The sequence below is a fragment of the Malaclemys terrapin genome, chromosome 16 (genome assembly GCF_027887155.1).
Source record: "Malaclemys terrapin pileata isolate rMalTer1 chromosome 16, rMalTer1.hap1, whole genome shotgun sequence".
Lineage (NCBI taxonomy): Eukaryota > Metazoa > Chordata > Testudines > Emydidae > Malaclemys > Malaclemys terrapin.
Window position 1 is genome coordinate 1,155,590 of NC_071520.1, and position 24,420 is coordinate 1,180,009.

Consider the following 24,420-nt stretch of genomic DNA (forward strand, 5'->3'; position numbering starts at 1 on the left):
GCTGGGGGATATGGTTCTTCTGGGGTCCCTGTAGGCTCAGCTCTGGGCTGGAATCAGGTGAGGGCTCGGCCTTGGCTCAGGTTCAGGAGCTGAATCTAATGTTGCGGTCCCTGTGGTTGTGGGCCCGGTTCTTGGCTGAGGCTAATGGGTTGGAGCCAATTCCCAGGCTCACCCACAGATCCACTGGAGCCGGAGCCGGGCCGGCTCAGAGTCCCGGCCTGGGAGGGGCGCGGCTTAGCGCCGGGTGCCCTCGCCGTGCGCCCGTCCGCCCACCTGAGGCCGGGCCAGGGGAGGATCCGGGTCGCGGGCTCCTCCCCGCGGGGCGGGGCGGGGCGGGCTGGGGCCGCGGCCCGTTTATAGCCGTGCTCCGGCCCGCTCGCGCGGACAGCGGGCCCTGCCTCTTCCCGTGCCTGCTCCGGAGCGGCTCCGCCATGGATCTGCAGATCCTGGAGCATCGCGTGCGGGTGCTGAGCCTCGCCCGCCGCGGCCTCTGGCTCTACACGCACCCGCTCCTCAAGCTGCTGCTCCTGCCCCGCCGCAGCAGGTACCGGGCGGAGGGAGCCTGCCTTGCACTGGCGTGTTGGGGGCTGGAGGGTCAGAGGGCCCCGGCTTGGCACGGGGAGGGGGACCAGTGGGCCTTGGTTTCCTGGGGGCAGTGGGCCGGCCGGGAGCAGATCAGGGGAGTATGGCTGTGGGGCAGCTGATGGAAGCGCTAGTGCCCCAGATTCAGTCTCTCACTTCCTTTCCAAACTGCAGAGTCCCTGGGGATGTGTATGGGCCTATGGGCTGCCCTTTGTATGTGAGGAGGGGTGATGGAAGGCGGGAGCTGTGAAAGCCCTTGGTCTGTGAAACATGTGGGGTCAGGGAGAGAAGGAGATACTGGAGCCGGGGGAGGGGATGAGAGTGAGGGGGGTTAGGAGGATTGGTTAATTTGGGGTGGGAAGCTGTGTGCCCCCAGTGAGTCAGGGTAGTAGATAATGGATATGGGGGGAGATGGATACCCTGAATCCTCTCTGGGGATCCTGCTCCCTCTTTCTGTTTGTGGTAGGCACTAATGGGAGTGAACTGTAATTGAAGGATCCCAGGTGGATGAGCTTTAGCTAGATGTTGGGGTCATGATTGAGGGGGGTGGGCGGGCATGGATAATAGGTTGGATTGGGGCAAATTATGGGAGAATGGTTGCTTTGCTTGCAGGGTGAGGTGGGATGCAGCGCGTAGCAGGCTGTATGTGTGGAGGTGGCTTGCTGGAGTACATGTTGCTTTGGTAGGCAGCTTCTATGATAAGATGAAACTGGGCCAGGGTGAAGGGAGTCCTGTCTTCCTTTAATATGGAGACCATGACATTCAGACATTTTCTTTCTCCCACATTCCCAGGGTAGGCACACGTTAGAAGTGTGAGTATGAAAAGCTTTTTTGGGGTCACATAATACAAGATGCTTTCACAACTATGCACACTCCTGTGCTAGATGCTCTTTGCACATTCTTGTTCATGGGCTGGTGCTCTGGAACTTTAGCATAACGAGTACTGATGTAAAATAGAACTTTAACCTGTGCAAAAATGCATAGTATATTTGGAAGCTGATAGGCTGTGCGCGCCAGACATGCTTACCTGAGACTTTCACACACACTCATGGATAAGTCTGCTTTGTGCTCACTCCAAGTTGGGTCTTGCTCACTCCTAACACAAGTGAATGTTGGCACTGGGCAGCTGTTTGTTGCCATGCTTGTTGCTTCTCTGGCTTGCATCACATTTCCTTGTGATTCAGCAGCTGGGGGATTTCCCCTGTCCTGATATGCCTACAAAACCCAGGTCCATCTGTTGGGTGTCTGTGAATGAAATTGCCCCAGACTCAGAGAGCCCTAGCTCCCTTCATGAGAACACTTAACTCTGTTGCTGCATTCTTCTCTCCACTGAGAAGTGTGCTTCTGAATTCAGGTGTGCTCTTTAAAACCATTCCCTCTCACCCTGAATCCACTGAAACATCCCAGCTGCCCTTGGATGTGGTGCTGTCTGTGGGCATCACTCTATGCCAGAGAGTAGTCATGTTAGCTAGTCTCATGTTTGATGTTGATTCTTGCTAGAACAGTGCTAATGCTGTCAAGTCCTACTGTAGATAATAATGAGGAGGGGTTTATTAAAACATGCTATAGCCTGGGTCTCCCTCCTCAAAGACTGGATGCATCTTTAAAAATCAAAGCCAGTAATCTTGCAGTACTAAACATGATTGGATGGAAGGAAACGGGTCGTGTCTCAGCACTGTTGTGAAACATGAGTGTTTCTAATCCTGTTGGGCCACTGCTGTGTTTCAGAACAGTGCTTAAATGTGGCTGTGTAGTGTAGATGGTTCCTTCCAGTTTGCAGAGGGGAAATGGTGGGTGACGCAAGCATACAGGTCCATGGAAAAGTACCTTAACTATCCTTACCTGAGAGGAATTGCTCTACCTGTGGCAAGTGAACCAGTACTGGAAAATGTTTCAGTGTGCGCATTACATTCAATTATGTGTTGGTAGGTGCAAGTTCTTCAGCTTGACAGAGACGCCCGAGGACTACACCATTATGCTGGATGAAGAAGGCTTTAAAGGTACTGTGTGACAACTCTCTCATGCTGAGGCTGCAATTCCTGGAGACACAATGCTTTCCCCAGTTCTGGCATTAGCATGCTTCCTTTTTCATTGCCATTCAAATGCTGTTCAGACCCATTGTTTCTCTTTGCTGCTTTGAAAACCCTACGTCAGAGGGCAACTGCAGGACATAGGGTAGATTTTTTCTGTAGAGCCCCATTGCCGTTACTGGCTTTAGGCTTAATACAGGTCTATCCGTATAATGTGTGCCTCGATCCATGTTATGAATGCTCATGTAGATGTGCATTGGGTGCCCTGTAGCTTTCTGTACATGTTAATACTAGATGAGTACTTGTTATGTTGCTTGCTAGATGCACTTTGGTATTTAAAGAGGAAATGCAAATATCAACCAGCTTCAGTGTAATGAGCTTGAATGCCCCTCATAACCTGGATATGTGAGGGTGAGGCTTTTCCACATCTGGTGGGGTTCTCAAAACCAGCCATACTTCTACTTCTGGAGTTGTGGCTCCTGCTCAATGCCTTCCTAGCCTGTGATGTGCTGCTGATGTCACGTTCACCATAGAACCTTGCCAGCTGGCCTATAGAGGCCAGGGAAGTGTTGGTGGTGTGGTCTTGCCAAGTGTACTTCTAGAGACAAGAAGGTGTGACAACTTAATGCTTTATAGATGGTGCAGTATACAGCAGGAGTGCCAGAATGGGGGGGCCAAGGGGCCATGGCCCCACCACTTTTGAAAGTGGATGGGCCTGCCCTGTCCACTTTTTGCCATGGGCCCAGCCTCCTGCCCCAACTTTTCCCCCTGAGGCCCCACCCCGCAGTCAGGCTGGAAGCTGAAGCCTGGCTTGCATAAGAGCAGTCCAGGCAGCTGTGGGGAGCCATGGACTCTCCACTTGCCTGCGGTGGGGGTCATGAGAGCAGCCCTTAGCCTGTGTCCCCACTCCCCAGGCGTGCCTCCCCCGCCCAGGGCAGGTGGAGGGTCCATGGCTCCTGGGTGGAGGGCCATGGCCTGCCTGTGGTGTTTTGGCCCCCGAGTCCCTGCCCCCCCGGCCATGCCAGAGCCGGGTTGGAGTAAGAGCCATGTAGGCAGCTGTGGGTGGACACACACACACACTCACTCACACTCTCTCTCTGGTCGGGGGACCCCTGGGAATGGGGACATGGCCAGGGTCTGCTCCCAGGCCCTCCCACTCCAGGTAGGTGGAGGGGGCCAGTGCTTCCTGGCCCAGCTCTGGCTTCCAGCTTGCCTGGGGGACAGGGCGTGGGGGTGGGGGGGAGAGCAGGGCCATGGTGGGAACAGAGCTTCGTTGCTCCTCCACTGTTAGGAAGAATCCATCGCCCTGGCATACAGTAGAACTCAAGTGAAAATAAACTCTGGTTGCTTGAGTTGTTGCTGCTACCACAGCTGCTTGTAGACCTTTGCTAAGACTTACTATTCCAAATTACTACAATGTAATGAAGCAATATCAGTAATCTAGATAAACTAAGGCTGGAAGAGGATACATATATTGTTTCTTTAAAACTGTAGCAGTAAGGCAGGCAGGCAGTGTTCCCTCTAATTTTTCCCAGCCATGTGCAGAATAAATTATGTGCACCATCACCTCTATTTTGCTGCACATAACAAAATTTCATGTGGTGGGGGGTGGGGCCGAGGGGTTTGGCGTGTGAGATGGGGGGCTTGGCTGGGGCAGAGGATTGGGGTGTGGGTGGGTGAGGGCTCCAGTTGGGGATGTGGGCTCTGAGGTGGGGCTGGGGATGAGGGGTTTGGGGTGCAAGCTGCCCCAGGGGCTATGATGGGGAGAGAGGACCCCCCACCTCTCTCCCTGCAGCAGCACCTGGGCGGGGTGGGGGGGAGAGGGGGGGAGAGGCGTCTCTCCCCAGGCCACGGCAGATCTGTGTCAGGGCTGGGTTGGGGCCTGGGGAGGGGCACCCCCTCACTCACCATGGCAAGTCCAGGGCAGGTCCCTATCCAGGCTTAATAGGCAGCTGCGTAGCCATGCCGTTTAGAGGGAATTTAGCAGGCAGGAGGTGAGTTCAGGGAGTCTTCAATGAAGCAGAAAGATGATAGATTTAGTAAGTAAATGTTGGTGGTTCTGTACCTTTGTTGCCAGACAGGCTGCATAAAATAAATGTCCAAGATGCAGTTCGGTCATTTGGTTTAATCATAGACTGTCAGGGTTGGAAGAGACTCAGGTGGTCATCTAGTCCAATCCCCTGCTCCAAGCAGGACCAATCCCCAACTAAATCATCCCAGCCAGGGCTTTGTCAAGCCAGGCCTTAAAAACCTCTAAGGAAGGAGATTCTGCCACCTCCTTAAGTAACCCATTCCAGTGCTTCACCACCCTCCTGGTGAAATAGTTTTTCCTAATATTCAGTCTAGACCTCCCCCACTGTAATCAATTCACCATTCAGTACAGGGTTGTCCATACTCTAACCCAGTGATTTCCAAACTGCAGGTTGCGATCAAGTACTGGGTTGGGGACTGTAAGACACTGGGTCATGGCAGCTCTGGTCAGCACCATCGACGGCACCGTTAAAAGTCCCATTGGCAGTGCTGCCCAGCAGAGGCAGGCTAGTCCCTATCTGTTCTGACACTGCGCTGCGCCCCAGAAGCGGCCAGCAGCAGGTCCGGCTCCTAGATGGGGGGGCCACGGGGCTCTGTGCACTGCCCCCGTCCCAAGCACTGTCTCTGCACTGCCATTGGCCAGTTCCCCTAGGAGCCGGACCTGCTGCTGGCCGCTTCCGGGGCATAGTGCGGCCTGTGTTGCCAGGACAGGCAGGAAGCCAGCCTTAGCACCCACGCTGACTGGGAGCTGCCCAAGATAAGCCCCATACCCAACCCCACATACCAATCCCCTGCCTCAGCCCTGAGCCCCACCAAACCCAGAGCCCCTTCCTCCACCCAAATGCCTCATCCCTGGCCCCACTCCAGAACCTGCACCCCCAGCCCAGAGCCATGACCCCCCCCCCCCTCCTGCACCCCAACCCACTGTCCCATTCCTGAGCCCCTCAAACCTGGAGCCCCCTCCTGCAGGCCACACCCCTCATCCCTGGCCCCACCCCTACATCCCAACCAGGGCTGGTGCAACCGCTAGGCAGACTAGGCAGCCACCTAGGGCGCCGAGTGGTTGGGGGCACCAAAAAGCGGTGCCCCAAATATATATATATATAGAGAGAGAGAGAGAGGCTGCTGCTGCTTCCCGGCTCCAGAGGGGCTGCCTGTGGCACGATCAGTCCCTCCCACTGGGGGAGCATCCGGCGGTGGAGCAGGGAAGGGGAGGGTCTAGCGCTAGCAGCTGCGCCTTCTTCCCTGCGCCATAGGCCCAGTTGGGCTCCCCGCCACCCCTGGGGCTCTCAGCGGCAGCAGCAGGATTGGGCGCAGGGGTCTGGCTGCCTGTACCGCCGCTGAGAGCCCCAGGGGCGGCGGAGAGCCTGGCTCGGCCTGCGGTGTGGGGAAGAAGGCGCAGCTCCGCTCTGCTCTTCGGGAGGAGAAGCTGGGTGTCGACGACTCCTGCAAGGTACCTAGCCGGGCCGCAGGGAGCTGTACGGGCCCACGGAGCGCCGGGGAGTGGGCAGGTCCAGTCCCTGGCCTGGGGAATGGTGTATGTGGGAGCAACCCAGGCACCTGTCCTCCAGCCAGTGCCACCCCCTCCAGCTACCTTCTCCCCTGTGCACCCCACGCCCCAACAACCCATCCTCTCCTGCCACTTTTGCCTCTGGGCAACCTCCACCCAGCAATCCCCCCCTTCTCAGCCACCATGGTCACCTTCACCCCTGCATCAACCTCGGAACCCCCACCCCCCACTGCCATCTTCCTTCTGCCCACTCCTCCCTTGTGCAAACCCTTCCGTGCCACCTTCACCCCCCTGCAACAACCCAGGGCACAGACACACCCCTGTCTGCCAGCCCCTTGCAGCAACCCCCTCCTGTCCACTTCTCCCTTGTGCCGTTCCCTCCCTGCCACTGCACCCCCTGCAACAAGCCCCTTTAGCCTCTGTGCAATCTCTTCCCTGCCACTACACTCCCGCCCCCTCCACCCCCTGCAACAATCTCATGCACCCCCCTCTCTGCCACCTTCACCCCCTGGAAGAGCCCCCATATGACCCCCCCTCTTTGCAGCCCCCCCCCATACTCCCTGCACTTTGTGAACATCCGGGCCCCTGGGGGGGGAACTTGGCCATAGGAAGGTGGGGGCTGGACATCGGCGGGGGCGCGCAAGGTGGAAGCCTCGCCTAGGGCGGAAAATATCCTTGCACTGGCCCTGATCCCAACCCTCTGTCCCAGCCCTGAATCCCTCCCACACCCCTCATCCCCAGCTCTGTTGGGTCACGGGCATCAACAATTTTCTTCAACTGGGTCGCCAGAAAAAGTTTGAAAACCACTGCTGTAACCTGATGAGGATGCTCTGCAGCACTGAGCCCCTCACTGGCACTCTGTCTGCGACATACCGGTTCTGTGCTGGTGAAACTAGGACCAGAAAGAGATGCTTTCATTCCTTTTCAGTTAGCATATTATACTAGCAAGCACAAATCCAAGACCCCTCAGTTTATTTTTGTAGGGTTCCCTTGTCTCCCACACCAAAAAATGGTGGAGGTGGTAGGGAGTTCATTCCTATATATAGATTTCTGCCTCTCACTCAGTGCTTGTTAGAGGAGTTGGAAGGGACCTTATCACTGGAACTGTGTGTGCTGTATATCTGCACAACTCATGTCAGCTATATGCATGATGCAGCCTAAAGCTAACCCAGGCTAACATAGCCCTCTCCTGCACATGGTGTGCATGTATGCTTGGAGAACGAGGCCTCTGATTTGTGCTTCCCAATCTGGGTGTGTTTTCCAATTTCCCACTCCTGTGTCTTCCTGTTGCAGGACAGCATAGGCTGGCAGAGAATAAAATGAATGTCTTATCTTGTTGGATCTGGCTCAGGAGGTGTCACGGGCCTGGAAGCTGAACTCAAGTTCCCTGCTTCCCCCAGCTGCAGCATGGCACTAGATTGGGTCTGGTGGATCTATCCGTGGGCACTGGTCTTTCTATTTTAGCTGAGGATCTGGTGGTCACTTAGCTTCTAATCCATTACAAAAAGAAGAACAGGAGTACTTGTGGCACCTTAGAGACTAACAAATTTATTAGAGCATAAGCTTTCGTGGACTACAGCCCACTTCTTCGGATGCATATAGAATGGAACATATAATGAGGAGATATATATACACACATACAGAGAGCATAAACAGGTGGGAGTTGTCTTACTAACTCTGAGAGGCCAATTAATTAAGAGGAAAAAAAAAAAAAAAAAAAAAAAAAAACTTTTGAAGTGATAATCAAGCTAGCCGAGTACAGACAGTGTGATAAGAAGTGTGAGAGTACTTACAAGGGGAGATAGTCAACGTTTGTAATGGCTCAGCCATTCCCAGTACTCCTGTTCTTCTTTTTGCGGATACAGACTAACACGGCTGTTACTCTGAAACTAATCCATTACAAGCTGCCCTGCCGTGCTCAGGCCAATTTGGAATCTCTGCCTTCAGGGCAGGGGGTGGAAAGTAATTCAATGCAATCGTTTTAGGCTGTGAACACAAAGAGCTTCACAGCTAGGTCCCTATTGTGAGTTGTACTGTAACAACCAGTCACTTAAAAGCTGTTTTTAATGCATTGTTCATTGATGCATATTTATACATAGGACACGCTAACACTGGGGAGGGCAGGAAATGTAGAACAATAGATCTGAGAGCAGGATTCTGGACCCCGCTGAATTGTTCCCTCTTCATCCTGAGCTGTAACTTCAACAGAGAAAAAGCGCCTTGGTGGCAGGGCCGGCTTTAGGAAGTGCGGGGCCCAATTCAAACATTTTCGGCGGGGTCCTGGCAGGGATGACTTAAACTTTTTAAAAAGCCTTTCATTTCTTAGCAACCGGTTCCCTATAAAAAGTTCTGATTTAAGGGATGTGCCACAGGATGTATTTTTTGTACCAATAGGGTTACCATATGTCCAAAAAGAACCAAAAAGCCTGACATGTCCGGGAAAATACGGATGTATTTTAACCCTACCTAAAGTTTTTTTAAAAAAAGATGGGCCTGAGCTAGAAATGAACGCCATTTCACATGTGTGGGTCCCCACCACTCCCTGGGGGTGTGCTAGGGTGACCAGATGTCCTGATTTTATAGGGACAGTCCCGATTTTGGGGTCTTTTTCTTATATAGGATCCTATTACCCCCACCCCCATCCTGATTTTTCACACTTGCTGTCTGGTCACCCTAGGTGTGCACATGTGTGGGTTCCAGCTGCTCCCTGCCCCCCTCATTGAAGCAGGTGTGCAGGGTTACTGCCCTGGGAACCTCAGGGCACCACTGGACATGGGGCTGGCTGGTGGCAGGGTAGGAGCTGACTGGAGGTAGGGGCTGGCTGCAGGCAGGGCAAGGGGTGCAGGGCTGGCTGGAGATGGGCTGGCTGCGGGCAGGGCAGGGGGTGCGGGGCTGGCTGCGGGCAGGGCAGGGGGTGTGGGGCTGGAGGCAGGGCGGGGCTGGCTGGAGACAGGGTGACCAGATCACCCAGGTCAAATATGGGGATGCGGGGGGCGGGGCAGAGCAAAAAAATAAATAAATAACCGGCGGCAGAGCAAAAAAACAGCCCCCCCCCCTTCCTCCTCTCTCCGCAAGTGCTGGAGAGAGGCCCTGGAGATGCAAGGGGAGCGCAGGGCTGGGGTGAGTGAGAGTCCGGCCTGGCCCCGAGCGCAGGCAGGACTCAGTTGGGTGGTACCTGGAGGGAGAGTAGAGGGGGCGGCCCGCGGTGCCAGGCGGCGGCTGTTCTCCCCACCTGGGCAGCGGGACTCAGGAGCAGGCGCTGCTGCAGCTCCCACTGCCATGGCCAGAGGAAGTGGCCATGGCGTTTGGCGGCTGCGGCTCTGGCGCCCAGGCCCGAACCCCCCAAGCCCGGGCCTGTTGCGGGGACCCAGCAGCGCACACGCTGCGCGCACCCAGCCCCTGGCCAGTCGCATCTGGGCTGGCTGCCCAGCTGGTGCAATCCTGCGGGCGGCCCCAGAGCGGGGGCAGCAGGCCCCAGCTCCCACGTCCCACTCGGGTCCTGCAGGGGAACGAACGGGGCTGGGCTGCTGATGCCTCCGCCCCAGGTACGCTCTTGCTGGTACGCCGTACCAGGGCTTGGGCGCGGGGCCCTCTTAGGGGCAGGGCCTGATTCAGGGGATTTGGTTGAATTGGCCTAAAGCCAGCCTGGCTTGGTGGGGTGATGTAAAGCTAGCACATGCTGACACAGTGAAGAGTGTCAGCAAGAAGCAGAATGCCTATTAAAGGTCAAATGCTGTGCTAGTAGTGTGAAGGCTGCACAGCTTAAAATCCACCAATAAATGTACAGTTAAAGCTGTCACAGCACTTGGCCCTGTTGATGATTCTGTGAATTTTGTGATATATTTAACCTAGGCCCTGTCTTCATCAAAGAAATTCACACCATTGGAGAACTATGCTGATGTCATCACAGCAGTGGCAATACTCAGTGGAGCTCCTGTGGTGCAGTTTACATGGGTGATGTGCTGGTGTGAAGCACTGAAGTGATTGTGTGACTGGCATACGTTCTCCTGTTGACATAGCTACCACCTCTTGGGGAGATGTATTAACTATGCTGACAGGAAAAGCTCGCCTGTTGGCATAGTAGTGTCTTCACATACAGTGTTACAGCGGCGCAGCTGCACTGCTGAAACTACCGCTGTGGCACTGTACATGAAGACATGTCCGAAGCGTTAATCAGCACCCACAGCCCCACTTCTTATCCAGGATGTCAATTATCCTGCTTATTACCTGGCTCAGGAAAGATTGCATCAAAGATCACTCTGCAATCACACCATCCTACACAGCTAGCATTAAATACGAGGTAATATTATTGCAGAGAAACTATGGTGAGCTTTTAAATGCCAGATGTTGTTACAAAACACATGCCAGTAATTTGTGTATGTAATGAAAGAGGCTAACCAGGAAATCATAACTGAAGAACTGCGTGTCTGCTTTGCCTGGGAACACAGCTGGCTTTTAGCTTGTCTCATGCCATGTATCACGATGCATTCACCTGCTTTCCCTCTCTCTGGCGCCTTTCAGGATTACCCAGGGTGTCTGGGGTGAATCCCTACTACAGCGGGAGGGAGCCCTGTCTGTGCCCGTGAGAGGAACTCTTCCCTAGCCATTAGCTGCTTGCAACACAGGGCTCTCTGCTCTGGGCTCTTTGAGCCCCGCCCTTTCCCTCTGCAGGCTAGCAATTCGCACACTGTACCTTGTTACTTGAGTGCCTAGTCCCTTCTGGATGCCTGCAGTGTACACTGATCTGCTGCCTTTGTGGAGGCAATGCACTCCAGTTCACTGATTTCACCTCATTCTACGCTCTCCTTAGCATAAGGCACTTAAACTTCACTTTGGTTTTACTATAGACCTGTATATTTAACAGATTCAAATATAAGGGTTCATGGTTGTCCTTAAGCCTCCTTCTGGGCATGGGGTCATGCCATACCCAGAAGTACTGAATGTCTGGTGTTCCAGAAAGGTGAGAGTGGCCACCCTAAGCCTGCATGGTCCGAATGATGAATGTAGGGCAGGCTTAATGGAGGTCTGTGCTCACCTGAGGCAGGGCAGGTCTCAGGGCTAAGTTTCACTTTAACCATTGTTAAACCAAATCTCCTGTGTGGTACAGAATTCCAATTATTTTCCAATCACACATCACAGTAACCAAGGCAATCAGCTAGCTGTTGGCTTTCAGCAGAACCCCCCCCCCAGTGAAATACTGAGGTAGTCACACACAGGGCAACGGGCCTAGGTGTGCCTGGGCATGTCTGTGTTACACGCTCGCCTTGCTCTGTACCATGGATACCAGCCCTCTCCATTGAGATGTCACGCCAAACAGCTGTTTAAACAAGGGACTAATAGGGTTTGACGTGGTTGTCCTTAAGCCTCCTTTGAAGTTGGGTGACTATCTCCCTCAAGGGTTCTCTGTACATGAGGGATTGAGGAGGATGTTGAACATCAGTCTGGGGTTTGCTAGAGTGCATCCTATACCAGTGTTGAGTAAAGACCTGTGACAGTTGTGACCGTCTCACAACCCATTAGGATTAGGGTTGAATGCTGTGCAATGTTTTTTCTAAACTTGAATCCAATGATTGAGTCTCATTCTCTTCAATAGCTTGTTTTCCCCCATCACTTAAGCTTTGCCATGATTTTAGCAGACTGTCTTTGCTGGAGCTAGAAATCACTGTGGGATAGCTGTCCCATTTAAGAATCAGGTTTCCAGTGGCAGAAAATTCACATCCGATCTGCTGCTTACTGCCAGGTTAGAAATGGATGTGGGGGTGGGAGAGCATGATGTTTGGCATTGTGACTTTTAGGGTCTAGTATTGCTCAGCCTGGCATGGCTACAGTGCTCTGGGACAGTACAAAGGTCTTCAAAACCAATAAGTGTTTTTTAAGCAGTGGTCTGGAATCCGTGATCACAGTGCAGATTCCTGATGGTTTTGCCCAAACACTTCCTTGCTTGGGTTTGGTCTATCACAGTGGTTCTCAGACCACTTGAAAATTGCAGAGGGTCTTGGCGGATGACTTAATGATCTTTCCAAATGTTGTTTGCACCGTTAGCTAACTATTGTAAAGCACTTTGGATAAAAGCACTATAGTTTAAAAAAACAACAACCCTTAATAATAATTATTATTAACTATTATTATTATAAACTTTTTTGTTCTACAAATAAAAGTGCACAACCCATATTTTAATATCAGTAGTCTTGCCTTTCTAATGCAATGGATGTGCCTCTCTCTCTCCTGCCGCAGCAGCCCCGGAGTTGGGGAAAAGTTGTCTTTCTCTGGCCGCCGCAGCGCTGCACGTCCCAAATTCCCCTCCACCCCCTCTTCTCACTCCACTGCCCCCTCCCACCTCCCCTTCTCCCTCCCCCCCACACCCCCCAAGGCCACCACCTCACCTTACATGTGCATCTTCTCCAGGGTCCAGGCATCTAATTAGTGGAGCCATGCCAGCGCAGCTCCTCTAATTAGGTGGGTGGCCCTTCATTCTCTTGTGTGCAGCTGCCCAGATGCGCACCTTAGAGGGAACTATCCGTGGACCACAGTTTGAGAATCTCTGGTCTATCACTAACAGTTATTGTCTTGGAGAAACCCCAAGAAGGTCTGGACTGAATTTGATCCACCAAGGCTTTTATATTGTACTCCTTTAGGTTAGCTGTAGTCAGACAAGCAATCTCTGATCCGTTAGGAGAGCTCAGCTTTGATGTTTCTTTTGCTGCTTAAGGAGCCCTGCATCAAGAGGTAACTAAATTGTTTTCTACCTTCCCATCACCACTTACGTTGCCATGTCTATTCACTGTCTAACTGCATTGCTGAGATCCATCACACTGCTCCCCTTCCCCTGGTCTGATGCAATATCTTGAGTTCTTAGGCGTGATGTTTCTATTCTCAGCTCAGTTACAATTAGAGCTTCACTGCTAACCCTGATGCTGCTCTTGATGCAAAGTTACAGCTTGACCCCTCCATCACTGAAGGTCTTTATCCCACACTCCTTCTGCATGGTTTGGCCAGACCAGCTCACTTGGTCAAGCTGGAGAACATCTCACCCTTACAAAGCCTGCAGTCATTGCTGACCTTGGCAGTCCCAGCCCCTGGCTGACCCTGCTAGTCACTGCTCTCCCAGATGGCGTGGCTCAGCAGTTCTGTTCCCCCTAGTGAAGGCTTGTAATTGGCCTTTGGCTCTGACAGAGGAGCTCTGTTAACCGTGGGCAGGTGAGAGCCAGGCTGCAGCAGAATAATTTTCTTGGTCAGGTTCCCATCTCCGTGGGAGCTGCATTTTCAGTCTTTACAGGGAAACCTGTTGTCACTCAAGCCTCCAGGTGTCAGGGAGGAGAGTGTTTTGTAATGTGGGGCCTGCATCTGGAATGCTGCTTTGGAAGCAGGGGAAATGTCATAAGGTACCTACCAAAGTAATTTGCAGCTACTTGGCTTTGGCAGCCCTCAGCCTCTCAAGAGAAGCAGATTTTGCAATTAGATTGCTTTTCCTCATGTCAAATGATACAGAGACCAGTTAGCTGGGTCCCCAATGCATTGAAGAAGCTGGGGCCCCAGATGCACAACAGATATTCCCAGAACCTAGCTGGGAGAGAATCACAACCAAGATCTTTGCTCCTTGAGAAGGGGCAGAGGGGGCAGGAAAGAGGCTTAAGCTAAACCAAAAGCCATTCTGATACCAGAATAAGGTCTATATGGGGCACTGTACCCATGTGACACATCCATAGGCGGTGAGTTTTATATGGGCTCATGGTGTCCGGGCTCCAGCAATATTCAGGGCCCGGGGGTCCAGCTCCACCAATGTTCGGGGCCGGGTCTCTCCCCCAGCCCTGCCTGCTGCCCCTGCGCACCTCCCCTGAGTGTCCCCTGGCCCCCATTTGCTGCCCCCATGCACCTCCCCAGGCTCCTGGAGAGAAGTGTCCCTGTCTCCCCTGCAGCTCCATGCTGCCTCCTTGCATCAACTGCAGCCGCAGGGTCCCCCCATCCACTACTGCCAGGGAGACTGACTCTGAGCCTGCCCTTCCCCTTAGGCCCTTTCATTTTTCAATGGGACCCTTCACCAGCACGGGGGGGGAGGCCTGCCGGCCGTCATAGCTCCTGCCCCACACTGGACAAGGGGCAGCAGCAGGGGAGGAGGCAGCCCCCGCCCTCCGGCACCCACTGCAGGGGAGGCGAGGGGGCTTCTGGTACCTGAGAGGGGCCCTAGGAGAATGTGCAGTGGCAGTGGTGCGAGGCAAGTGTGGTGCAGTGGGGATGTTGGGGGGGCTCCCCCAGGAGCTTGCTGCTGCACTCCTCTCTGGCTCTTGCCCTAGGGCAGCCTGTCTGCACCCCAAACTCCTCATCCCCAACCCTCTGCCCTAGCCCTGAGCCCCCTCCCACACCCCAAACCCCTCATCACCAGCCCCACCCCAGAGCCATCACATTTTTTACATTTTTAAAAATATACAGTAATTCCTCACTTAACGTTGTAGTTCTGTTCCTGAAAAATGCTACTTTAAGTGAAATGATGTTAAGCGAATCCAATTTCCACATAAGAATTAATGTAAATAGGGGGGTTAGGTTCCAGGGAATTTTTTTTGCCAGACAAGATACTCACACTCTCTATATATCTCTACACACACACACACGCAGTATGAGTTTTAAACAATTTAATACTGTGCACAGCAATGATGATTGTGAAGCTTGGTTGAGGTGGTGAAGTCAGAGGGTGGGATATTTCCCAGGGAATGCCTTACTGCTAAATAATGAACTAGCACTCGGCTGACCCCTCAAGGGTTAACCCATTGGTTCCAAGCCCCCACCAGCTAGCTCCAATGGGCTGCTCTTTCTGCAAGCAGTGGAAAAAGCAGGCGGCTGCCAAACACTATAAGGGAGCATTGGGCAACTTTAAACGAGCATGTTCTCTAATAATTGGTCAGCAACAGTAAACAACATTAACTGGGATAACTTTAAGTGAGGAGTTACTGTATGTTGGCTTACAAGGGGTGTGGGGGGGCACTTGGACCTGTTCTGGGCACCACTGAAACTTATACAAACCTGCTGCCCCCGGACACATCTTCCTGTGTATTCCCCCGAGATTTATAACAAAGCAGTGCTTTTTCCCAGAGCCTGGATAAACAAGCTGGAGTTAGCGAGAGAGCCTGGGGCATAGCTCCAGTTGGTTGAGGTTGCAATTGTTCTTTGCTTTGAGATGCATTTTATTAGCAGAGCCCCTGATGTGGGTTCCGCGGAGTTAGCCTCTTCTTTTGATGTGTAATTGGATCTCAGGTGCCCAAGGCCCCAACTGTTTAGGCTTATTTATATGATTGTTACTCAGAAAGCAGCATATTAGAGCTAATGACCTGTTTCAGTGTAACTGGGGCTTTAGACTGTAATTACAAATGCCAATATGAGCTTTCACTCTGGCCTTTTCCTACACTGGGATTTTCAGACCTGGTGAAGCTGCACCAGTGTAAGGGCCTGTCTTCACTAGCAACGTTAAAGCGCTGGCTGTGGCAGCGCATTAACATGGCTGTGTAGTCATGGCATAGCGTTGGGAGAGCTCTAGTTAAAAAAAAAAAAAAACCCACCTCCATGCGGGGAATAGCTCCCAGCGCTGGGAGCGCTGTCAACACTGGCACTTCACAGCGCTGAAACTTGCAGCGCTCGGGAGAAAGTTGCAGCGCTGTAAAGTGCTAGTCTAGACAAGCCCTAAATGCGGTGCCCCAGTATAAGCCATGACTTGTACCTGGTGCAGCTTATCCTAATGCTGTGGGTCTGTGCTAAGGGACAGCTACACTGATGGCTAAAATCCTAATGCAGACAAGTCTTCTGGCTGAATTAAGAAACCTTTTCCTCTGTGGGGGAGTGTTGTCTAGTAGTGAGAGCACAGGACTAGGAGGGGTGGGTGCTAGCTTCTACTCCCAGTGCTGCCAGCAACTTCCTGTGGCCTTGAGCAAGTCACTTAATGATTCTTTCTTTCCCCATCTGCCCTTCCAATCAGAAGGGTTGAGATTAAATTGCTTTGAATTCTGGGAAAGGACCTCACACTTCAATGTTCGTCAAGGAGTTCATAGCTTGTAAATACAGAGGGCTCTGGCTTTGGTCCTGGTTTGAGAATTATCCATCTCACTGGCTCTGAATTGCCCATTAGCTCCTGAGGTACCTGGGGACAGGTGCACTAGAGGCCCTTCAGTTTTTGGCTCCTGTCCTGCTCATGCTGATTTTTGGAGCAGTAAGGCCTTCCCTGCACTAGGGAATGGCTCTGATCCAGCACCTGGTGCAGTGCAAAGCAGATGTGCAGGCAAGGGCAAGTCAGGGTGTAGTAACACCGATTGCTGGATCGCGGCTGTTACTATTGTAATTCTGGCCTGAAATACTGACAGACGTAAACGCGATCAGTCTTTGCTTTCATGGGAAAGAGGATTTCTCCCCTTTCTCTTGCAGAGGGGGAGGAGTGCACAGCTTGAGGAAGGGCCAGCTACAGACAGTGCCTTGACAACTATCTGTCCTGCCTCAGCACTCAGCTGCCTGTCTGAACCCACTCTAGCTGGCTGCCTCTGGCTGTTCTGCTTTGCCTGTCCAAGTCCAGAAGCTTTCTGTGCTCTCCTCATGATGAGAACTGCTAGTGGGTGTTAACCTGAGCTTATGCCTTTACAACAGGGCTCTGCTGCAGTAACGGGGAGAGACTTGACAACTGACACCAGGGAAAAAACCACAATATGCATAAGGCCATGCAAATAACAGGTCTTCTGGATTCTGATGTCAGAGCTAGGCATGCTGGGGATTGCAGCAGGCTGAATGGAAGCTAGATGTGAGATAAAACAAATGCGATACGGGATTTGAAAAGCCATATCCAAACCCACTCCTTCGGCCTAAGATCTGACCAAAACCTTGTCATCTGGCTCCTGGCATAACTTCACCCAACCCAAACCGATCCCTGCTGTGGCCTGGAACTGGGCCTCATCCCAATGTGGATCGGTGCACACCTTCCTTGGCTTGTCTCAAGCTGGGTCCCCCAATACCATCTGAGTCAGTGAACCATCTCTCCCTATTGGAGGGGGGAGGGATAGCTCAGTGGTTTGAGCATTGGCCTGCTAAACCCAGGGTTGTGAGTTCAATCCTTGAGGGGGCCACTTGGGAATCTGGGGTAAAATCAGTACTTGGTCCTGCTAGTGAAGGCAGGGGGCTGGACTCGATGACCTTTCAAGGTCCCTTCCAGTTCTAGGAGATGGGATATCTCCATTATTATTATTATTGATATTGACTGCAGCCCCACCTCCCCAGCCTGCCTCTGCCTATGTGGCATTTGCCCTTCAGGTACTGCATAAACATACAGCACTGCATACAAGCTAAGCAGGAAATTCTTTTGGCGCCGTGGAGACTGTTCCTGCGTTAGCGCTCTTGTGCAGGGAGAGGTATGCACCAGCAAAGGGACAGGGCTCTGTCCTGGAACTAGCAAGCTCTGTCACCAGTTACACTGCAGTGTGGAAACAGCAAGTCCCTATCCAAGGCAGCTGTTGCCTACATTGGTTTCTTGAGAGGTGTCCTGGCCTGTTTGCATAGTGCCTGCAGCTGGTGAGGCTTGGCACAACAAATGGCTGCGTAAGTGGGATGTTACTAGCTGCTGTGGGGAAGGTTCGTATGTTGCCCAGGCAGCAGCTGCCTCATGGCAGTTGGGTCTCTGTACTTGTTGCAGCAGCCTCATGGCTTCTGCCACACCCCCGACTCTTGGCTGGCTCCCAGGCTCTTGCTTTCATCTCCCACACTTCAGCTGAGCTGCCTTGGACCAGGCTCTGCACAGCCGGACTGCAGGGCCTGGCTTCCTGGTGGAAATGCTGTAGCTGGGCAGGAAGCGCACTGACAGGAACGCCAGCCCCAGGAGCAGCCTGAGGCAGGAAAGGTGGCAGAGTGTGGGGAGCAGTCTTGGCACCTCTTGCTAATGGATGGCGGGGTCCATCCTGCTGGAGGGGCCAAGGGGCAGGTGTCTCTAGAGCCTAGATGCCATGGAGCTGGCTGGGGTTAAAACTGCTGTAGCTAGTGCCGTGCAGCGTTTGCTTTTGTTGGCTCATGGGCCTGGGAGCCCTGCTTGCTCTGAGGGGAGAGCGCTGAGCTGCCTGGTTCTCTCTCCTAAGTGCTGATGGCTCCTGTTCTGGCCCTTCTCAAGGGACACGTGACTGGCTGCTTAGCACAGGCCTGTTCGCACAGTACCATGGCTGTGGGGTGGTGTCGAACAGCCTGTGTAGATGCAGAACAGTCCCTGGCCTGGTTCGGAGAGCTGTGCAGACTGACCCAGTAATGAAGGGGATGTCGATGGGGCAATGATAAACCCTTGGCAGTGGGTCTCCGAGCATGGGTCAGGTGGCTCAGGCTGGGCTGTGGGCTAAACCTAGCAGGGTAGATGTTCAGGCTCATGCTGGAGCCTGGGCTCTGTGACCTTCCCCCTCACAGGGTCTCAGAATCTGGGCTCCAGCCCAAGTCCAGACATCTACACTGCAGTTTCGTAGCTCTGTGAGCCTGGGCCAGCTGCAGACATGCTGCGGATCTCTTATTACAGTGTAGAAGTACCCAAAGGAATCCTTGATCTGGACTAGTCTGTTTGTTTGTGAATGGGTGAGGCTTTCGGGCTGTGGTGCAAATGCAGAGTCTCCTAGCACTGCCTTGGCCTTGCTGTCTCCTACGAAGCAGGCTGCCAGGCTACTCCATGGGTGGAGCTCTGAGGCTGGCAGTGCTAGCTGGCAGGAGCTGTTACCCTTCTCCTAGCTCCTTTCCTCCACTGATCCTGGCAGCCTTGTGCACACTCCTGCCTTCTCCTTTGATCAGCTGCTATTCTTTTCCAGCCACACCCTGCTAGGAGGAGATGAGCCCTATCATAGAAGATTAGGGTTGGAAGAGACATCAGGAAGTCACGCCGTCCAATCCCCTGCTCAAGGCAGGACCAACACCAACTAAATCATCCCAGCCAGGGCTTTGTCAAGCCTGACCTTATAAACCTCCTAAGGAAGGAGATTTTACCACCTCGCTAGGTAACCCATTCCAGTGCTTCACCACCCTCCTAGTGAAAAAGTTTTTCTTAATATCCAACCTAAACCTCCCACACTGCAACTTGAGACCATTACTTCTTGTTCTGCTACCACTGAGAATAGTCTAGATCCATCCTCTTTGGAGCCCCCTTTCAAGTAGTTGAAAGCAGCTATCAAATACCTTTTCCCCCCCCCCCCACTCTTCTCTTCTGCAGACTAAACAATCCCAGTTCCCTCAGCCTCTCTTTGTAAATCATGTGCCCCAGCCCCCTAATCATTTTCGTTGCCCTCTGCTGGACTCCCTCCAATTTGTCCACATCCCTTCTGTAGTGGGGGGACCAAAACTGGACACAATACTCCAGATGTGGCCTGACCAGTGCCAAATAGAGGGGAATAATTACTTCCCTCGATCTGCTGGCAATGCTCCTGCCAATACAGCCAATATGCTGTTGGCCTTCCTGGCAACAAAGGCACACTGCTGACTCGTTCCAGCTTCCCGTCCACTGTAATTCCCAGGTCCTGCAGAACTGCTGCTTAGCCAGTCGGTCCCCAGCCTGTAGAGGTGCATGGGATTCTTCCATCCTAAGTGCAGGACTCTGCACTTGTCCTTGTTGAACCTCATCAGATTTCTTTTGGCCCAATCCTCCAATTTGTCTAGGTCACTCTGGACCTTAGCCCTACTCTCCAGCGTATCTACCTCTCCCCCCAGCTTAGTCGTCCTCTGCAAACTTGCTGAGGGTGCAATTCATCCCATCATCCAGATCATTAATAAAGATGTTGAATAAAACCGGCCCCAGGACCGACCCCTCGGGCACTCCGCTTGATACCAGCTACCAACTAGACATGGAGCGATTGATCGCTGGCAAGAATACTGTGGGAGATTATATCAAAAGCTTTCCTAAAGTCAAGATATATCACATCCACTGCTTTCCCAATGTCCACAGAGCCAGTTATCTCATCATAGAAGGCAATCAGGTTGGTCAGGCATGACTTGCCCTTGGTGAATCCATGTTGACTGTTCCTGATCACCTTCCTCTCCTCCAAGTGCTTCAATATGGATTCCTTGAGGACCTGTGTGACAGGTTGGATCACAGAAACCCTCTTGGGAGCTGCCACCTGATGTGCCAAGACTACTTCTACCCCTGCTTCCCCTGCCAGCTCAGGAGTTTGTGCCTTTAGTCCGGTGAAGCCATACCAAAGGTGAATGTGAGTTAGAATTCTGAACCTCCTATTAAAGAGGTAAGGCCTTAGTTGTTTGATGGCCCACACAATGGCATAGCACTCCTTCTTTATGACCAAGTAATTCTGTTCGGCAAGGGACAGCTTTTTGCTTAGGAAAGCAATGGTATGCTTCTTGCTGTTTTCCCCTGTCTGCATCAGCACAGCACTCAACCCTGTGTCTGATGCATCAGTAGACCATTCAAAAGGCTTTTCAAAGTCGGCTGGCCAGCACAGGCTCTGCAGACAGGAGTGCTTTTATCTTGTTGAAGCCTTTCTGGCACACCTCTGACCAAATTATCTTATTAGGTTGATGCTTTTTACATAGGTCTGTGATTGGGGATACAATGTCACTGAATTCCCCCCCCCACACACACACAAACCTCCTGTAATTTTCCAAGCCTATGAAGGATTGGACTTGCCTTTTAGCCTGGGGTATAGGCCATTTTACGATGGCTTCCACCTTAAGAGGGTCAGGGGATATTTTATCCCCCCCACCCACACCCAGTGTCCCAGATAGGGGCAGCCAAAGTTCCTTATAGAGGGTTTCAGTTAGCCCAGCGTCTTTGAGCTTTGATAGCACAACTCCTTGTGGTCACCCCAGGTGTTGCTGAATACAGCAATGTCATCTATGTATGCCCTCACATAATTCTGCAGACCATTTAACACTCTGTTGACCAGTCTTTGGAAGGTTGCACCAGCATTTACCAGACCAAAAGGTAACCTGGTAAACTTGTAGAGCCCTATGTCAGTGATAAAGCTGATTTTTTTGTTGTGCCTCCCCACTCCAAAGGGAATCTGCCAGTAACCTTTGGTCAGATCAAAGGGGCTTGGCTCAGCACATCCAGCATGTCATCAATTCTTGGCATGGGGTACGCATCTGTTATAGTGACAGCATTGAGTTTTCTGTAGTCCACACAAAATCTAATGGTGCCATCCCTTTTGGGTACCAAGACCAAAGGGGAAGCTCATGCACTGTCAGATTCCTTAATCACCCCCAAGTCCAACATGCTTTGTAGCTCAGCCCGAATTTGCTCCTTCACCTTGCCGGTGGCCCTGTAAGGGGGGGAAGGAGGGGGCTGAGCCCCTTTCGTGAGGATTCTATGGGACAGCAAGTGTGTCCTCCCTGGTTTGTTGGAAAATACCTTGCCGTATTTCTGCAGTGCCTAAAACACTTCCTCCCTTTTGACTGGTGTCAGCTCACTACAGATTTCCATACTTTCCAGGGTTGACCCATCTTGGCATTCAGCCATCAGATCAGTGAGTGGTTGTGCCTCAGTTTCCCCTTCGGCACAACAGCTCATGTTTACTCGTCCACTCTACTGTGATAGGCCTTGAGTCTGTTTACATGTACCAGTTGGGGCACAGCATTATCTAGGGGCTTTTTAACTTTATAAGTGTCCTCACTCGCCACTTCCACTTCGAAGGGCCCCTCCCAGGAGTTTTGCATCTTGAACTTTTTGGCAGGGCTGAGTACCATGACCAAATCCCCGATGTCAAAAGTGCGTTTACAAGTATTTTTATCATACCATGCCTTGTGCTTGGCCTGACTGCTCTGGAGGTTGTTTTGGACAATTTCCATCATGTCTTTCAACTCCCTCCTGAACCTCTGGACGTACTCAGTCACGGGTTCCTCCCTTACCGTACTGCACCCTTCCCAGATATCCCTGATGAGATCGAGAGGTACCCTCACTTTTCTCCCATACAGAAGGTCAAATGGAGAAAAGCCCGTGGACTCTTGGGGTACCTCCCTGTAGGCATACAGCAATAGCTCATCCCAACTCTGGCCCCTTTTCTTGACCTACATCCCCAGCATGGATTTTAGGGTCCTATTGAACCTTTCCACCAGCCCACTGGTCTGGAGTTGGTAAGGGGCCATCTTAAGCTGTTTGACTCCACACACCTTCCATAGCTCATTGAACAACTGCGACATAAAATTTGCCTCCCGATCAGACAAAATCTCCTTAGGGAAGCCCACTCTGCTGAATATGGTGAGCAGGGCTCTTGCCACTGTTTCAGCTTCTGTTAGCGCAATTGCCTCAGGATACCAAGTGGCAAAGTCTACTACCACTAAGATATATTTGTTCCCTCTCTGCGTGGGGCGTGGCATAGGGCCCACTATGTCCATTGCCACTCTCTGGAACGCCTCCTGCAGGGGACGCAGCAGAGCCTTCTGGGGACCCCCCTCCCCCCGGTTTCTTCCTCTCCTGACACGCTGCACAAGTCCTACAATAATCCCTCACATCGTTCTGTATCCCTGGCCAGTAGAAATTCCTCCTCAGCCTGTCATACGTCCTCTGTACCCCCAAGTGACCAGCCAAGGGACTGTCATGCACTAACAGCACTAATTCCTCCCAGTGTTGGCTGGGTATAACCAACTGCTTATAGAGTTGACTGGGACCTGGTTTTTCCCTACAGGGGCCTCCCTATACAGTTTCCCATCCTCCTCAAAAAACTTCTCCCCCTCCCTTCCTGGAGTTTCCTCCGAGATATACTTTCAAGGGAGGGGTCCGCCCTTTGTCTAGCTGCAAATTCCTGACAGACAACCCTTGAGAGAGCATCCCAGGGCACTGACTGCATCTCCCCTGCCCCCTCCCCTGGGAGCCTGTTGTCTTCAGCAGGGCAAAGGCTTGGTTCTGCCTTCCCCTACTTGGAAGCATCCTGCCTCCCTGCACTGTGATGTCAATGGGACCCTCCCCCACCTCCCCTGTGGGCTCCAAGGTCCCCACCCTATTCTTGGGGACTCCCTCAGAGTCACCCACCCCTATGTTCCCTGGGGCAGGATGTGTTAGTTGTTCAGCTGCATCAGACCTACCGTCATCAGCTGGAACAGCCTCCCCTTCTAGGAGCCCCTCACAGCTTTTCTTCATGCTGCGAGTTACAACACTAACAACCCTAATTTTGCTGAAAAAATCATTTCCCAGCAACATGTCTGCAGGGATATCTTCAAGCATTCCCACCAGTAAATCACTTTCCGTATCTTCCCACTGCACATGAACCTTAGCCAGGGGCACAGGGAACCTCTGCAGCCCCAACCCCTTAATGTGGGTCATCTGCCCCCTCAGAACACTAGCATCTGGAACCACACTCAGTCGAACCAGAGAGAACTGAGCCACTGTATCCCTCCACCCCAGACACTCCATACCATCAATCTTGATAACTTGATGTGTTCCCTGTCCGCTTCACTAGGCCCCATGTCCACCAAGCTGGTGTGATAAGAGGTAGGAGTGCCCTCTGGGGCCTCAGGGCTGAGGGCAACTGAGCTAACCTGGGACAAGGGTGGTTTACTCTCCGTTAATTTGGGACAGCTGCTTCTCAGGTGCCTTGGGGAATTGCAGTGAAAGCACCTTCTGGGATCCCCTACTTGTGCAGGAAACTTGGGACAAGTAACAGGGGAATGGGGAGGTGAATGCCCAGCCTCCTTTTTCCCAGGGGTAAAGCGGTAATTCTGTTTTTCCCCCAACCCTGTACCCCTCTGCCAGTGGCTTGTTTGACTGCAGCTTGTGCTTGCTCATAAGAGTCTGCATACCCAACTAATTCACCCACTGCATTTACCTTTTTGTCCCACAAATACTGTCTTACATCATCACTGCACATATTCAGGAATTGTTCCTGAGTAACCAGATCACACATCCCTTCAAAGCTTGTAATGCCTTCCTCCCCCTTCCCGTCCCCCCCGCACCCTATCATATCTACCAAATCTCTCATTTCATTGGCATAAGCCACATTACTCAATCCAGATCCCCTCTTAAGATTCCTGAATTTAACCCTGGGTTTCAGGTGCAACCTGAAACTGTTTCAAAACTAGTTCCTTAAATTTATCATAGTTTGAAGCATCATCAGTAGGCATCTTATTGAATATGTCCAGAGCTCTGCCAGTCAATTTTGCTATCAATGTGGTCATCTTCTGATCTTCAGGGATGGCATGGAGGGTGCACAGTCTCTCAAAGGTGATGAAATATTTGGCAATATCTCTGAACTAGTCATACTGTGGACATAGTCACCCCCATTTGTGGATTTTTGGGGAAGTGGAGCCAGCAGGTGGAGGGTTTTGTCTCTTCAACTCCAT

The 24,420-nt window shown here is 52.3% G+C and overlaps 1 protein-coding gene across 1 annotated transcript in view; it reads left to right on the top strand.

The window, feature by feature from the left end:
- The first annotated feature begins 339 nt into the window (after window positions 1-339).
- CASTOR1 (cytosolic arginine sensor for mTORC1 subunit 1) overlaps window positions 340-24,420 on the top strand; it is a 48,525-nt gene continuing 24,444 nt past the window's right edge. Inside the window, exons 1-2 of the mRNA XM_054006596.1 lie at window positions 340-544; window positions 2,512-2,582. Of these exons, the coding sequence (XP_053862571.1) occupies window positions 432-544; window positions 2,512-2,582 (184 nt within the window). The 5' untranslated portion in view covers window positions 340-431. The remainder of the gene's footprint in view (window positions 545-2,511; window positions 2,583-24,420) is intronic.